Raw genomic sequence first — 17,382 nt, forward strand, 5'->3', positions numbered from 1 at the left:
TAGGTCAAATCCATTGAAACTCTGATGATATGTTCCCTCCAATGTACCAATGTGGTATCTGCCTTTAGAAATTTAGAATGATCTGTGTTACCATACATGTAGAAACTAGCAAAATGTCAAAAATGTCAAAAATTTCAAAATGCTCCAAAAGTCATGAAACTTTCTATGATTGTTGACTGTCAAGTTTGCATGAGACTTTTGGAGTTGGAATTTCCAAAATGGCCACCGTTGCCATGGAAACTGCAGCGATGTCAAATATTTTCAAAATGCTCCAAACTTAATGAAACTTAATATTATTGTCAACTGGCAGGTATAGATGAGACTTTTGACTTTGGAATTTTCAAAATGGCTGCCGTTGCCATGAAAACAGCAGAAATGTGAAACTTTTGACAATGCTCTCATTGTACTGAAAATTTACGGAAAGATATATACCAATTCATAGATCTACATTCACTGTTAAGTTGTTTTGAAATGGCTGCCGCTTAGTGGCAATGGGGGAAGGGTAACATTCGCTATTGCTTGCAATGGCAATTCTAGTTTAATTATTGATTTTTGTAGCTTCGATCAAAAGATAAAAGCTTTTTGGTATCAAAAAAGTAACATAGACAATAACAGAAACTACACACATGGAAAAGTTTTACTGACAGGTGCTACTGGATTTCTTGGATCTTTCATACTGAGAGAACTGTTACTACAAACAGAGGTAATACTTAAGCTTAATCATTGCAACAAAATTATTTCAAGAGGAAACTTAAACTTTTTAAAATCAATTTTAAAACAAAAAGATGTGGCATGATTGCTACTGCGACACATTTGCAAAGTTCACATACTATTGGTGAAAACAAGTCATACTAAAAGAATTGTATTTTATTGTGTAATGCTTCCCCATTAGTTTTCCCTATGATGTGCATTTTAAGCCGCAGGCTACATTTCTTTACTAAATACGGAGTATTAATGAACTGTAGCATAAACGCAATCCAACGATCTTGGATACGATTCATCTATATTTATGCACGTGTTATTTACTGAAATAGAACACATTTTGTCGTGCAATGCTGGATTAACAAATTAATTCGCTTAGTTTTTCATTTTTTGCATCCACATTTATAGCTCGTGATATAAAGTATTCGTTCCATGCTCAAATTAAGGAACAGTTGTTTCTTTTCGAAGAAACAAGTGTTTGAATTACCCGATATATAGCCATGAATGTGTTTGATGACGACACGGAAATCTAAGGTATTCCACCACAAGACAGCATCGAAACAACACACTTATTCATAAGACAAACTTACTTGTCAGATATCAGATGGGGACACTAAATTTTGTATTTTTTCATAGAATTTATTTTATGATATTGTACCTTCTATTATGATTATAAAGTAATTTAAATCGAGAAAAAAAAATGTGTTGATTCCTTTGTCTTTAAAAAACAACAACGTATAATTATCAATAGGGGCCATTTTATTCTACAGCTGATTAAACCGTATATGGATTGTTCTCATTGTTGAAGGCAATACGGTCGCCTATCATTACTTACAACCACTTCACTTCAGCTTAAGTTGTCCCATTGTCAATCATTTCTATCTCCTTATTTTTGTATACAAACATCTTTCAGAAAAGTTGGTTTTCCATTTTGAAATATTTACATACATGAAAGTGTTAAAAAATCTATAAATATGGATTTTTGACATATTTCAGTATTTAGGTCTTTCAAATTGTTCCCTTTGTTCCGAAGATATTGAAGCAAGCAACCGTAGTTACATTTGTTTTCGTCTTTGCAATTTTGTTTTCTAATGGAGATATTTGAATTTTATTTTTATTTTAAACGGACTCGGACATTTCCCAACCTTAATAAAATCATTAGTCATGTTATCCATGCTTATGTGCGACAAGGTGGGAACTTGTGTGAAAATAGCAGCGTTGGATCTAAACCTGTTATAATTCTTTTATTTATTAGATAAATTTAATCTCCGGTTGTATGTGAAGCTAGGCAGTTGTTTTTTGTTGTTTTTTTTTATATTGTTTTACACGATGTACGCTTATATATAAACATAACAGTGTACCGATTCCTACAGTTATCTACCGACCCCAAAAAGTATGGCAGGTCACTAATTCCTGTTTATAACAAACTTTGTGTATTTGTAAGAACAAATGTGTTGGATCGAAAAGTACTTTCGTTTAAGTTGTACTCTGTGATGACTTCAGATGGCTTTTAATTTCTAAATGTTCAAATTACATTGAACAAATTTTTTTCAACGATGATTCGAAATTCGATGAAACAGTTACTATGAATAGCATTTTCAAGCAAAGGTGTGTGTAATACTTTTGTGAAACGAACGTTATATTTACTTTAAATACTATTTTTTAAAGTTTGATTATCCCTGTAAATCTACTACTTTGTGGAATGTGATATTTAAATGAATTTAAATGATAGTCATTTTGATCGATCATTTTGATTTATTAATTGAATTTGTAAATTGTAAAATTTGTAAAAATTAATTTAAATGATAAATATATTTATAATTTTCCAAAACGATAGTTTGAGGAAATGTTATGAACATATAAATTTGAAATGGTTTGTAAATATGTGTCTCATAATCCAACAGCATTGTTTTTCATTGAATTTCCTAATGTACATTTATATTATGTATTGTGTAATGTACATTTATATTATGTATTGTGTAATGTACATTTATATTATGTATTGTGTAATGTACAATCAGTATGTGAAACAATATTAAAATAAATGTATCATTATCTATTATTATTTATTATATACTATTGTTTGAATGTACACCAATATCTTATTACGTCAACAAAATTGCCACTGTGCAATACAATAAGTTACAACAACTTAAATATGCCCATGCAAAATGACAATATTTCAGATAGTTTTAGCTTAGTAATACTTGTAAATGTCTTTTGTTTACTTATTAGTAGATATTATTTTTATTTGGTGAGTATCTATGACCATAGTTCATATTTTATTTGTACAGTCAAGGAATCTGAATTGAGAAAAGAAAAAAAAAAACAAATAGGAAACTGTAAAAATTGTATTTGGATAATAAATCTCTTTTCTTTGTAGAAAGTTATAAAACTGATATTTTTCGATTTTTTTTAATAAAGAATGAAAGTTTCAATTGATACGCATGTGCTTTGCAGCCAAAGCAGGGATGTGATTTTCAACACATTTTTTGTATTATATAATAGTTTTGGGAATTTTCTATACAAGTCATATTTAACACCTGAACATATGATCGAAGTATTTACTTGTAAATAAAGTTAAAGTATTAATATCTGATTTCTTCATTTTCTTTTCAAACTATGAATAGATTTTTTCCTCAATCGTAATAACTACAATATAATAATAAACTTGTAAGAATAACTACGTATAGCAAATAGAGCAACAATCATTTATAAACCTTGTGAGGGTTGCAGGTATTCTTGTGTTTTAAAAAATGCATATGTTTATACATTGGGCCATTCCAGTTAATTTCTGACAGGTGGGGATGGATGAGGAGAATTTTGTTTATACGTATCAGAAAAAAACATCATGAAAAACTACCTATCAGATCTAAAAATTAAGACCTATCAGATGTAGGGTTTCTGTTCATATTGGTTGGATGGGTTTTCATAGGAAAAAAAGACCTATCAGAATTTTTTACAGAAAGGATTGTACCCATCAGAATTTTAAATACAATACCAGATAATGCATGATACGTACATGTCTACTTTCAGAAGCACCCCTAATATCTAACATAGGCATTTTTGAAACCCCTCAGATGTACTTATTTTAAATTATTTACTTCTGCATGACCCTCAGAAGTTTTTTGGGTATAAGTGTACATGTCAGATGAAAAAAACCAAATTTTCACCCCTAAGATGTATGAATTTTACACCCCTCAGAAAGGACCATCAAACCCCCTTTAGAAGATATTAACTGGAATGACCCATTTATCTTCGAGCGCAATTATCAAGTACGCTAAAGCTTGTAAGCATAATACGCTATTACATATTATATGTATGAATTAAGTATGATCATAATGATTTCATTGATATAATATCAATATTAATAATATTTGATATCATATGTAATAATATAACCAGAACAAATATATATTGTGACATACTCCTACATATATATAAATACACAGTTATTATGCACAAACACATGTCTGTATATGAGTAAACTTTGATATGAACTATCATGTTTTATATCATATATGTTGGCTACAAGATAACAACCTTAAAATTAAATGGTCCATAGTAAAGATGACACGATGCAACATGTACATAGTTTACAGTTTACAAGGTTCATTTTAAGGAAAATATAGTTTGTAGTCAAACTATAATAAATAATTTTGACCAAGAATTGTTTGAAACCTTGGGAACTGTATTTTTGTCAAATTTCTCACACCCTTATTTAGGATACATTTTCAATCTTTTTTCTGCTGCGTCATCTATATGTATGGTAATTCGGTTAACAGAAATAGACCTGTTCTTGAAACCATTTTTTTAAACTGAAGAACATGTTGGTATTAAAAGGCAAACTATCTAGTTGTTATTTCTCGCTACAAGTGTGAATGATCTGATATGTAGCTATTACGAATGCCTACTTCACATATGTATTAAATCTATAAGGATTTTTTTAAAAATCAAAATGAAAGGTTTTTGAGAATTTAAACTGGTATCGTCTTTTCCACGTAAAACGTTTAAGAACCGGGTATATTTCTCTAAATTGGTAAACAAAATTCTTATCATAGTAAATTATTACAAATCGTCCCTCTTGATAATATTTTACCCATTAATAACTATCAGAAAAACTTGTCTTTAATATAATTATCCAATCCCACCAGATTACCATCTTCATATGCGTCGTGTACGTTTCATAATAGTGTTATTCTATTTTTCTTAATTATCGCGACACTAAATATATAGTTTGAAGCGCAATATCATTGGTAGTTGTATGAAATATACAAATTCGTATATATAAACACAGAGAAAAACTTTTTTTTAATTGTATTTTGAATTATTAAAAATTGAAGCATTCCCTTTTTATAAATGGACACCACTTAAAAAAATATTATCCAGATACGTTGTCCTCTGTTTCTTCTGGAAATGTATCTTGTATTTCGTAGTAATGCTAAGCCTTTTTCTCATTGCAATTCAGGTCAATGATTTCTTTTTTAATACTGTTGTTGTTTTGTACACTGTTCCGGCGGGTTAATCATGTTTATATAAAGACAACTGGTTTGAAACATGACGGCCAATCTAGCGAATGTTATAGTTGTGATATAATGCCGATATAATGTAATCATCATTAAGGATAAACCCAAAGGAGATTATGATGTTCAGTTTGTTTGTAGTTCTTATATTGTTTCAGTGTACAATAATATGTTTGATAAGGGAAGTACAAGACACGACACCAGACGAAAGACTTGAAAAGTCATTACGTCGGTTTGGAATATTGCCACCATATCAAGGCACTACTTCAGAAACACAAACTTTGGTGCAGTCCAAGTTTGCAAGAAGAGTAGATATTATACAAGGTAGGATATTATTGTTTAAATGAAAAATCTACAGAATAATCTTATAGAATCTCATATATTTTAAAATAATAAGAAAGTTATAAAAATTATCGAACTAAGTTAAATTTCTTATTAAAAGCATTTAAATGTTTTTACTACTATATGTATGATTATATAGATATTAGAACATGTGGTATAAGTGCTAATGAGACTCTCCATCTGATATCTGATATAAGTCACATTTGTAAAAGTAGAATCATTATAGTTCAAATTCAAGTTTGAATGAATTGTATTAGCCGTTATCAAATGCTTGTGTCACCGATGACCAGGAATATGCTCCACTTGTGATAGCCACATTCTAGATCTTTGTTCGTCAGTTTTAACGTTGCCATGTTTAAATGTTTCTGTATTACGACGGTGTAACACGAGGAGCAGTACACTCAAGCAGGCTTACACCTCCAGTGTTTTTTGACGAATGATTTGTTTTTCATCTAGCATTTGTTTGACATGGCCTCCCCTCATTTCTATTGGAGTTATCAAGACCAAATATGAACCATCGGTAGACCTCATCATGAAGTATGACCAGATGAGGCTGTGTAGGATTTCATCATCCCCTTTAGAAGTTATCTCCCTTTTATTGGTTTTTTTTCGACATGGTCTCCCTCGTTGTTTTGAAAGATATCATGACCTTATCTGGACAATAGGTAGACGTCATCATAATGTATTACCATATGAGGCTGCCTAAAAAAATATCATCCCCTTTGAGAGTTATGTCCCCTTGAAGCAATCTCTAGTATTTGCATTTTGCTTTAAAAGTATTAGAGATAGAATCGATTTGAAAATGGCAGCATGTACAAGAACAGATGGCAATGTTTATAAACATAAACAATTTATTTGTTACTAAGCCTTATAAGGAGTTATTCTATTTCGAAAACCAGAAGTAATAGAGGGTTGGAACCTTTACCAATAATCTTTAAATCATATGACCTTTAATATGCACCCAATGTCAAAGGTCACTGAGTGCAAAAAAAAATTACGCTGCAATTTCAAGCTTACATATTAGGAAAACGATAAGACTTTGCTGCATACATACAGGGTATAAATTGTTCCTCTCGACGAGCTCTTCGTTTTATACAATAATCCAAAAATTGTCCGACCGTCTGTTTAAAAGTTACAACGGGATGATTCTTAAAAATATAGTTTTGTGTGCATGTCTTTTTAAAGGTCACAGATATCAATGTACTATAAACTGCAAAGATGATCAGTAAGTCAAGACCTTCAATTTGAGATCAATGAAAGGTCATGATGAAATTTCACCTTGACCTTCACAGTATACTATGACCTTGACTTTGTGATATTTGAAAGGTCAAGTGGTCCTGAGTTAAATGGTGATAGTCCCATGTCTCTACGTTTTCCGGTTCTCAAGTTTGGTATTGCATCATATATTTGATTATTCATTGTGACCTTGATGAACTTTGAAATTGTCCCAATTTATTTTTCTATAATGTTGTCCTTTAGCTGTAGATTATTTATCATTTAACAGATTTTAGATATCTATTATCGTTTTAGAGATAATGCAGTTTTAAATTTTGCGAGTGGAGGCTTGTATTTCTGAATCAACAACAGCTTACCACTTAAAATGTTTTAGAAATTGAAGAAGTAAACATAGGTATATTTTTGACCAAATACCAAAAACCTTCATGGAAAAAAACACCAAAAAATCAATTTGAAATTTTCATGTTTTGCATTGACTTTGTAAGTTTCATAACTTCTATCTATATAGTTGATATTGCATCATTTTTGGCACTTTGTCAAATGGGGTCATCTTATATATCAAATTGAAGGTCTTAATAAACTCTACTTAAAAATGAAATTTTAAACCGCCTTCTCATCCCAGGGGGACGGGTGGGATCATTTAGTGCAAACATTCAAATTTTTCAGGTGGTAAGGTTGTCGCATATCAAATGAAAGAACATAAAGAATACATTTCAAATTTTAAATTGACATCCCCAAAAAATTGGTTGGTGGGTTCATTGAGTGCAAAAAAAAAGTTAGGTTGTTTTATATCAAATGAAAGGTCATGTTGTGTACATTTGAAATATCAAATTCCTGACCTCCCATAATTACTTAGATGGGGTTATTAAGTGCAAAAATCAAACTTTCTAGAACATGGCGTTGTCACATATCAAATGAAGGATCATCAAGTCTTTGTTACATATATCATACTTCCGATCTCGAAAATGTAGGCGGATGAGGTCATTAAGTGTAAAAAGCGAACAGTTTCAGAAGGTATGCTTGTCATATATCAAACGAAAGGTGGTACAAAGTACATTACAAAAACATCACGTTTACTGGAAAGACCTTTCAATTGTTTTACAAACAATTGAGATACTAGTTTTTATGAATGTTTTGTTGTTGTTGTTTGTCTTTTCGCCGTGTTAAGTGTTATCTGCATTAATTCTATGTATGATTGACATTTGTTTAGGTATGTCCGCTCTTGTTTGTGGAAAAAAAGGATCACGGTTGAACTGGCCTTATTTAGAATAAAAAGGTGCGAATCCTACTATTGAACATTTAATATACGAGCAACAACGTTTTGGCAACTCTACTTAAATTATCAAATTTTAATATTGGTTATTTAAAAAACAAGGTCATAATAAATAGAAAGTATTTTATTGAAAATGTAGTATCTTTGCCACATTAGAAATTAACGTAAACATTAACTTAGAATATTTGTTAAAGGAGATGTATCATTGATGCAATTTGGTATGACGGATGAAACATATCATACTCAATCAAGTGATATAGATTTCATCATACATGTTGCAGCTTATATGAACAGAGACCAAACTTATCCGGTAAAGTATATATTTTATCTAAATGACAACAATAGTTTATATATGTCATGTATGTACGTAGCATATTTGTATTAAAATTCACATACAAACGGTTTAATATCTATAGAAAGGTCATATGATGGTAGCATATTAAGACGTTTAGACCAATATTTAGTTGTTAAAATACATGAAATAAGAATTTTAAAACAAATGTACACATAAAAAACTATTGAAAATGTACGTTGGCGTTACGTCTTTATATGGCATTGTATAAAGTGTTGCTGTATTTGAAGGAATTTATTATGATATTTAAGAATTAAACGTAAACTGCAAGAAAACTAATAAGCTTTCAATAATTGACTTTTCAGTAACATATACATTTTAAAGAAAATATCAGTTTGAACAATTTTGCTGTATATCAAATCATTGGTAAAAATCCAATTTATATTAAAAATAAATCATAACACTGAAGCAAAATTTTTACAAAGATGTCCAAACACTCAAATTCGTATTTGCCAATCCCGCATTGCATAATAATATTTTCTATTTTCATTCTAGTTTGAAGTTGTCGGAATGTGTTTGTATTCTATTTTTTCTAATGCTATACGCAAGGTCTGTAGACATAAAAGTTGTACCTAATTTAAATAAACAGACGTAGGTGGCTTGCTTGGTGATTTAATTGATACAAATTCATTTGTTTCAGGCTTTTGTATTTCCCAATGTGACTGGAACAGAACATGTTGTGATGTTCTCATATACTGGTAAAATAAAGCCAATACATTATATCAGGTACATGTAATATATATTGTTATCTACATGTGTTTTTTTATTGAGCAACATCTTGAAACAAATGCTGACATTTGTAATGGAAATTGGAATAAATAGAAGAACTATTATATATGTGAATGTTATACAAGTAAACATTAGAAACACCTTAAAGTTTAAGTGAGAAAATAAAATTTTTAATGGAAAAATCTAAGTTAGGAAAGGGAGTTTATCAAAACTATATGAGAAATATGGAATGAACTAGAAAATTGAAAAAAAAACATGTACAGATGTATGTACGCAGACTATTTCTTTACTGTCTTCGGGTGAAGAACATTTGAGTTTTAATTTCTTTTAGCGTTTATAGAAAATAAATTTAAGATCTGTTTAAAGAAAAGAAAATGACGTTGCATGATAAATATTAATTTGAAACAATGAAGTATAAATAAAAAGACATGTATGCATATTTCAGATAGTACTTGTAGTACCCCAGCTGTGAGAAAAGGTTTCAAAAATCAGACGTCCAAAAACAGTGGCTTCAAATAAAAAGTCCATACTAAACGATTACATGGTTTAAACACAATGTCAATATGATAATCACATACCCAACAGATTTAACACAATTTCACAAATGAAAATTGACGAGGACCTTTCTTTTAAACGGCAAATAAATAATGTGTCATGCTAAACAAATTTTATCTTAACACAAAAAGTATTATCGTTTTTTATAAGTTTCCTCCTATAATTTTTCACAGGTATGAAAACTTCGTAGAACTCGTACTTTAGAGAATACATTCATTTTTGTGTTATTACTACTCCTAACTAAATTCTTGAAAGCAATATATTATTACAATCAAATACTCAGGTTAGTTAAACATGTTAAACGTTGATGGTGGCTGTGCCAATTCATATAAGAAAAAATATGTATCGTATCTATATATTACGTGTATAGTATGCCAAAGATTTATCTAGGAAAAAGTATTACCTGATTACCGTTTGAATTTTTGAGTTTTGTATTTTGTAGTACTAATTCAGTCTTCCCTAATGGAGACATAGATTGTCCCGAAGACGATAACATAGACCTCTATGATAAAAAATTAACAGATGGATACTCAAAATCGAAGTGGGTAGCAGAACAACTAATCCATATCGCACGAAAGAAAGCAATTCCATGCGTTATCTATAGAATCGGTAATATGAAAATTGCAGTTTGTCTTTATATCTGTTGCAGGGGTAAATGAAAAGAAAAAAAGGTGTACGCATACGGCAATCTTAAATCATGTTCTGTATTGTGTCGAAATATGTTTTTCTTAAAATGGAGATTTTAAGAAAATACTTGAAAAATTTGCTTTCTAGTTCGTAACCCGGATTTATTATTTTTTTTCAATCGATTTATGAATTTCGAAAAGCGGTTTTAATTACTTCTGTTGCCTTTATCTTTAATGTAAAGGAAATTTTTAAGCTGTGAAATAAATAGAAAAGAATATACGTGCTTGTGTGTTTGTAAAATAAACAAAAAAAACTTAAGTTTTACTTATTGTAAGAAAAGGGAATTGATGGAAATTATATGATAGATATGAAATAAATTATACAAATGAGTAAATAGTTTGTAAAATATGTGTCTATGACTAACATTTCTTTATGGTCTTTGTGTGCAAAACAAATGAGTTGTAATTAAAAAAAATAGTGCTTATAGTAAGTTTTCATATAGTATAAAGAAATGAAAAGGGCATTGCATTAAAAAAAAAATACAATTTGAAAAAAGAGGTATAAATAAAAGACATGTTTACAAAATGTACTTGTCAGAGAGATAGTACATGTAGAACCCCGGCAAAAAGAAAAAAAATCAGAAGTCAAAAACAGTCGCTTCTGTATAGTCCACCACAATTAGATGGTTATTTTGTATATTGTATATGTTGAACAGGACATTTAATATTTGATAAGTTCAGATGATCTAATATTCAAACAAACTGACAATGTTTTCTCTTTCTTCCTCGTACACCTCTGTCTATTGTGCTTGACAATAACACACAGCAACCTTTATTCTAAATGGATATAGTTTTTCTATAAACAATACATTCATGAGAAATGTACCGGTTACAAGTCACCATTGTTATTTGTACAGAAAGTATAAATATACAGATAGAGATTTATTGTTATTTTATATGCTTAATAACAGTATTTTAATGACTAAATTGTAAGAGAATTTCAAACTAGAAAAAATAAAGATAATATTTCAGTGATTGATTTTAACTCTACAATTAAGGTTGGTTTAACAACATTTGACCCTTTTGAACTGAATTTGATTACTTCGAAGTACAAAACAATAGATTACCATGTGTTCGACTGATGTGAGTTAAGTTCAACCTTCATATATTCATATCGGTCTAAACGTAACCTTGAATATGTCTTGAGACAGGACGCACGCATTATAGAATCATTACAATTTGACATTCATGAATCTTTCATAAACTTGAATATGTCTTGAGACAGGTCGCACGCATTACAGATTCATTCAGATTTGACATTCATGAATCATCCAAATGTTCGACAGGTAATATGGCTGGTGAATTTGAACATGGGGTCTGGAATCATCAGAATGCAAGTTTAGCAGTGCTTGAAGCATGTGCCAAATATAAAGTTGCACCCGATTTTGACTGGAATATTGAGATGACCCCTGTGAACTTTGTGGCTGATTTTATTGTTCGCTGTACATATAGCCTGTCTACCACTCTGGGGAAGACTTACAACATTAGCAATAACCAACCTCTACAATCAAGGTACATAAAATAATTTAATTTTCAGATGGACATCCCTGTCTTTAAAAAGTAATATTCATAAAGTCCAATTGCTTTATGTTACGAAATAAATGTTTTCCAGTGTAATGTCGGATAAAAAAAGAAGAACATTTCTTGTGAGAAAAAAAGTTATCCTCTTTCCAATTTGATAACCTTAGTAAACCGTTTAAAATGTTATATAATATAGAAGACGGTCTAAATAATAGCAAATAATAAAAGCAAATATATTCAATTGACTGCACGAATCGAGGCGCAATTTCGATCATAATGAACAGTTTAGACGTTAGAGCGATAGAATTGAAATATTTATTTAAAGTAAAGTAGTAAACTTCACTTTTAGTATATTGCCTCATTTTGCCATCATTCTTAATAAATACCGTGTTGACTGTGGGAAGTACGATAAAGTTCCGTTCCGTTTCAAATGTTATTTTTATAACTTGTAGATTCAGCACTGTCTTTTCAAATTTCTGATATCAGAGAAAAACTAAAACAATGAATAAAAGGGTTTATTCAGAAATGCATAATGAGTTAACGTGTGTACCAATACGAGTATTAACATGCAAATACATATAAAAAAGTAGATGTGGTATGATTGTCAATGAGACTACTCTCCACAAGAGACCAAAATGATTAAGAAATTTACATATATAGATCACCGTACGCCTTCAACAATGAAAAACGTCCACACCGCATAGTCAGATTTTTAAATTCCTTGAAAAGACAATGTAAAACAATTCAAACGAGAAAATTAACGGTATATTCTAGTTCATTTATATTGTATACAGAGAAATTTGAAATTGTAAAATATTATTAATGATATGCCTATGAATAAATGCACAGAGCATTTTGACAGATATTTTATCTAAAAAATAAAGCATCGTATGAGAAACTATGAGCTTGCAAGATACGTCAATAAGAGTGAAATTGACACATACACGATTCTTAACCTAGAAAATCACTAAACAAGTATTTTCTGAAAACGGTTATGTTGGTAATATGACAATACGATCTTTGTTACAACATGCAGAAATGTGTACGTGTCTTTAAAGATCTATGAAGCCATGTATTATTAGGAGACATGAAACTGAATTAGGCAACATTGGTCATTTTTATAAATTTCCTGTTTACAAAACTTTGAATTTTCGAAAAACTAAGGATTTTATTATCCCAGGCATAGATTACCCTAGCTGTATTTGGCACAACTTTTTGGAATTTTGGATCCTCAATGCTCTTCAACTTTGTACTTGTTTGGTTTATTATTATTTTGATATGAGCGTCACTGATGAGTCTTATGTAGACGAAACGCGCGTCTGGCGTACTAAATTTTAATTCTGGTAGCTTTGCTAACTATAAACCCTTTGAGAATGCACTAACGAATGTTTTCTATAATCCTTTACACAATATTTACATATCAACAAGATATAATTAATTCAAAAATTTGACAGCGAATGTCAGATCAAATCTTCATAATAAGAAATATAAGACATTTATATTTTAGTAATACTTTGTAATTAAAAAAAAAAGGTTCGTGATTTTCATCAATTAATTAATTAATTAATCCTTTAACCATCGAATTGTATCTTAATCACTAAATAATTTTTGTAAAAGCTAATTTTACAGTTCTAAAAATTATACTTTACAGATTAGTATTTGATTGGATGAATGGACATGGATATCCCTTAGAGATTATACATATCAAAGACTGGAAAAAAAGGTAACTCTAAATGACATATAAATTGTGTATGGTACCATTAAACGGTTTGCCTGCCTAAGAAACACGTGTGAAAATCGAATTTCTCTAGTCAAAGCTAGACTTATTGTATATTAAATAACTATCTAAAAGCCGGAGGGTTATTAGAACCATAGACATTTGTTTACCCTAATTTGTCACATATTACCCTGCTTCTGTGTTTAGAAATGAATTCGAAATCTTTACTGTTGTCAGCTTCCATTATTTTGTCAACGTCAGTGTATTTTATTTTTCATTTCATCTCCTGATATAAAAAAGAAAGTCGATCAACAATGTAAGCTTTATCTGTATAATTTATTTTGGTATGCTCCTACGTTTAGCAAAGGTATACTGCAAACCATTTTATTATACATAGCACTGCGTTGTACATTGGAGGAAACAAAATTACGAGTTATTCATTTGATTTTATAATATTAACCTACCTTTGCACAATGAACACTTTCTCTCGTGGTTTAGTTTGCCATCTATGTTTTATCGAAATTAACAGTGATGCTCTGATGAAAACAATTTTTTGGATTTGCTACATACAAGGAAGCTATTAAACCAATAGTCCCAACTGGTGAAGTTGAAATCATCCCATCGTAAATTTTAGGGACGGGTTGAGTCACCGTAATGCAATATCCGTTTCACAGATGATAACGGATATGTTCCTTTTGTTGTAACTAGATCATTTCCCCTTTTAATGAATATGACCTTCAAAATTAGACTGATTACCGGACGAGTACTAACATGAGCCATACGGGATCAACAATTGGAGTAGGATCTGCTACCCTTCCGGAACACACAAGATTACCCCATTTATTTAGTTTTATAAATGTAGTGCTATAAAATATTCCTGCTAGCCCCTACTTTCTTTCATAATGTTATACCATATAGTTTAACAAGAACATATTTTTAATTGCCAAAAATCCTTGTGAATTTTTTATAACTTTTTAAACAAAGGATTCAAATGTTAAATGAATGCAGGCTAGAAGGAATTATTTTCCAATACATTTACAATGGTTTACTTCTCGAAAACAAGCTCGAAGGCCCTTCTTTATTTCTGAATTTTAAATTTCTTAGATTATATTCCATCAATTTCAAATAGTTTTCTAAAAGGTTGTTATCTCAAAACAGAGTAGTTAACATAGGAGATTTATATGTTTATTGAATTAAAAATGTCTTTTATAGAATTCTAGAAGAGCTGAAAGGAGAAAAAAATATTAGAAAAAGACATACTGAAACCAATTTGCAAAGCCTGTTAGAGTCAAATCATAAGTATGTATATTTGATGATATAAACTAGTGTATACTGTACCATACAAAAGACATAACTGCTTTTAAATGTAAACTGCAATTGACACAAAAGTAAAATAACACACATGTCGAATACACCGTATGCTAAGTCTTTAAATGTATAAAGGAAGTGAAATGCATTTATGGACAGGTTATGTCTGTATGCCATCTATGTTTTATAGAAATTAACAGTGATGCTCTGATGAAAACAAATTTTTTCGACACGCGAGATGTTAACTTTCAATTTCAATGTAGCAATATAACAGAAGCGCCTTTGTATGAAGGTTGAATGTCCTAGCTATAACGCGTTCCAGGTCTTGTATTTTCTATCATGGTTTCATTGAAAGGGATTTGCTACATACAAGGAAGCTATTAAACCAATAGTCCCAACTGGTGAAGTTGAAATCATCCCATCGTAAATTTTAGGGACGAGTTGAGTCACCGTAATGCAATATTCGTTTCACAGATGATAACGGATATGTTCCTCGTGTTGTAACTAGATCATTTCCCCTTTTAATAAATATGACCTTCATAATTAGACTGATTACCGGACGAGTACTAACATGAGCCATGGGAACAAACTGTACCCCTCTACTTGCCGACTTGTTTCTTTATTATTATGAGGCTGACTTCATGCTGGAACTTCTTAGGAAGAAAGATAAGAAGTTAGCACTATCCTTTAACTCTACTTTTCGCTATATAGATGATGTTCTTTCACTAAATAATTCAAAATTTGGTGACTATGTGGAACGCATCTATCCAATCGAGCTAGAGATAAAGGATACTACAGATACAGTTAAGTCGGCCTCATATCTTGACTTACATCTAGAAATTGACAATGAGGGTCGGTTGAAAACAAAACTTTACGACAAAAGAGATGATTTCAGCTTTCCAATTGTGAACTTTCCATTTCTAAGTAGCAACAGTCCAGCAGCACCTGCATACGGGGTATATATCTCCCAATTGATACGATATTCCCGTGCTTGCATTTCCTATCATGATTTTCTTGATAGAGGGTTGCTGCTCACAAGGAAGCTATTAAACCAAGAGTTCCAAATGGTTAAGTTGAAATTATTCCTTCGTAAATTTTACGGACGCCATCACGAGTTGGTTGACCGTTATGGAATAACCGTATCACAAATGATATCGGATATGTTCCTTACGTCGTCACTGCAATCCCCTTCCCTTTCCTGAATGTGACCTATCGAATTATACTATTTACCGGATTTGTTATCACATAAGCAACACGACGGATGCCGCATGTGGAGCAGGATCTGCTTACCCTTCCGGAGCACCTGAGATCACCCCTAGTTTTTTGGTGGGTTCGTGTTGTTTATTCTTTAGTTTTCTATGTTGTGTCGTGTGTGCTGTTGTTTGTTTGTCTTTTTTCATTTTTAGTCATGGCGTTGTCAATTTGATTAAGATTTATGAGTTTGACTGTCCCTTTGGTATCTTTCGTCCCTCTTTTATGTCTCTTTGAATTAATAAAAAGACGAATTGCCGTAGTAAAGTTAATATGATTTGTATTATAAGAATTTATTATGCACAACTCTATTTTTGCAACTTGAAGTTTTACAAATTTGTTAAATAAGCACTGTGAAAATATAAACTGTGTATAAGTTAATAATTAACAGCTTCACGATTGTACGGTGTGAGAAACCATGGAATGATGTATTTTGATTTATTGCATTCACTTTAGACACATAAGAAGATCGTTAATAACAGTTCACCAACCATTTCACATACTGAGTAGGTATTAAAACGTTTGTCATAACTTTTGTATTAATTGATGTTTTTCCTTTTCCAATAGTGACGATTTCTGTTCCACTTTGAAGACCTACAAGACCGCCAATTTCAAAGAGGCATTAACAGATTTCAAGTTATCATATCCATACACTGATTACATGTTACTGCAAAAATATTTTGAATGGTTATCTCAGCATGGAGACATTGTTCCTTAAGTACACAAGACTCAAATCTCAGGTGACTTCCTATATTTGTTGTCGTCTGCCTTGTAAAGTATTATATTCACTTCAAACTTAGTACAGTATGACCATAGTGTACAAAAGTTTATGTTTGTCCTTACACAAGTAACACTTCGGGGTCACATATGAAGCGCAGAATCTGATCATCCTTTTCGGAGAACCTAAAATCGACACCAGTTTTGAATGGAAATTATATTGCTCAGTCTCTAGTTTTCTATTTTGTCCATTGCAAACCGTTATTGTCTTATGGTTTTTCCCATGACTCTGTAATTTGTTTTAGACTTATCAGTTTGAATATATATGTGATAGCATCTATGCATAACATGTTTAAATGTTACAGCGGAAAACAAGTATATACTATTCAGGTCATGCCGATTTGCAGGCAGAAAGAGTTTATAAAGTGAATTCTTAAAGTATTACTAGTACTATTGACAAGTTTATTCCT

The 17,382-nt window shown here is 30.8% G+C and overlaps 1 protein-coding gene across 1 annotated transcript in view; it reads left to right on the forward strand.

The window, feature by feature from the left end:
• Positions 1–17,382, forward strand: part of LOC139485951 (uncharacterized) — a 55,340-nt gene that overhangs the window by 34,667 nt on the left and 3,291 nt on the right. The window contains exons 13-21 of the mRNA XM_071270631.1: positions 559–703; positions 5,384–5,549; positions 8,271–8,386; positions 9,069–9,154; positions 10,155–10,321; positions 11,685–11,910; positions 13,571–13,642; positions 14,849–14,935; positions 16,763–16,935. Of these exons, the coding sequence (XP_071126732.1) occupies positions 559–703; positions 5,384–5,549; positions 8,271–8,386; positions 9,069–9,154; positions 10,155–10,321; positions 11,685–11,910; positions 13,571–13,642; positions 14,849–14,935; positions 16,763–16,913 (1,216 nt within the window). The 3' untranslated portion in view covers positions 16,914–16,935. The remainder of the gene's footprint in view (positions 1–558; positions 704–5,383; positions 5,550–8,270; positions 8,387–9,068; positions 9,155–10,154; positions 10,322–11,684; positions 11,911–13,570; positions 13,643–14,848; positions 14,936–16,762; positions 16,936–17,382) is intronic.

Source organism: Mytilus edulis, chromosome 8, assembly GCF_963676685.1.
Source record: "Mytilus edulis chromosome 8, xbMytEdul2.2, whole genome shotgun sequence".
Classification (NCBI taxonomy): domain Eukaryota; kingdom Metazoa; phylum Mollusca; class Bivalvia; order Mytilida; family Mytilidae; genus Mytilus; species Mytilus edulis.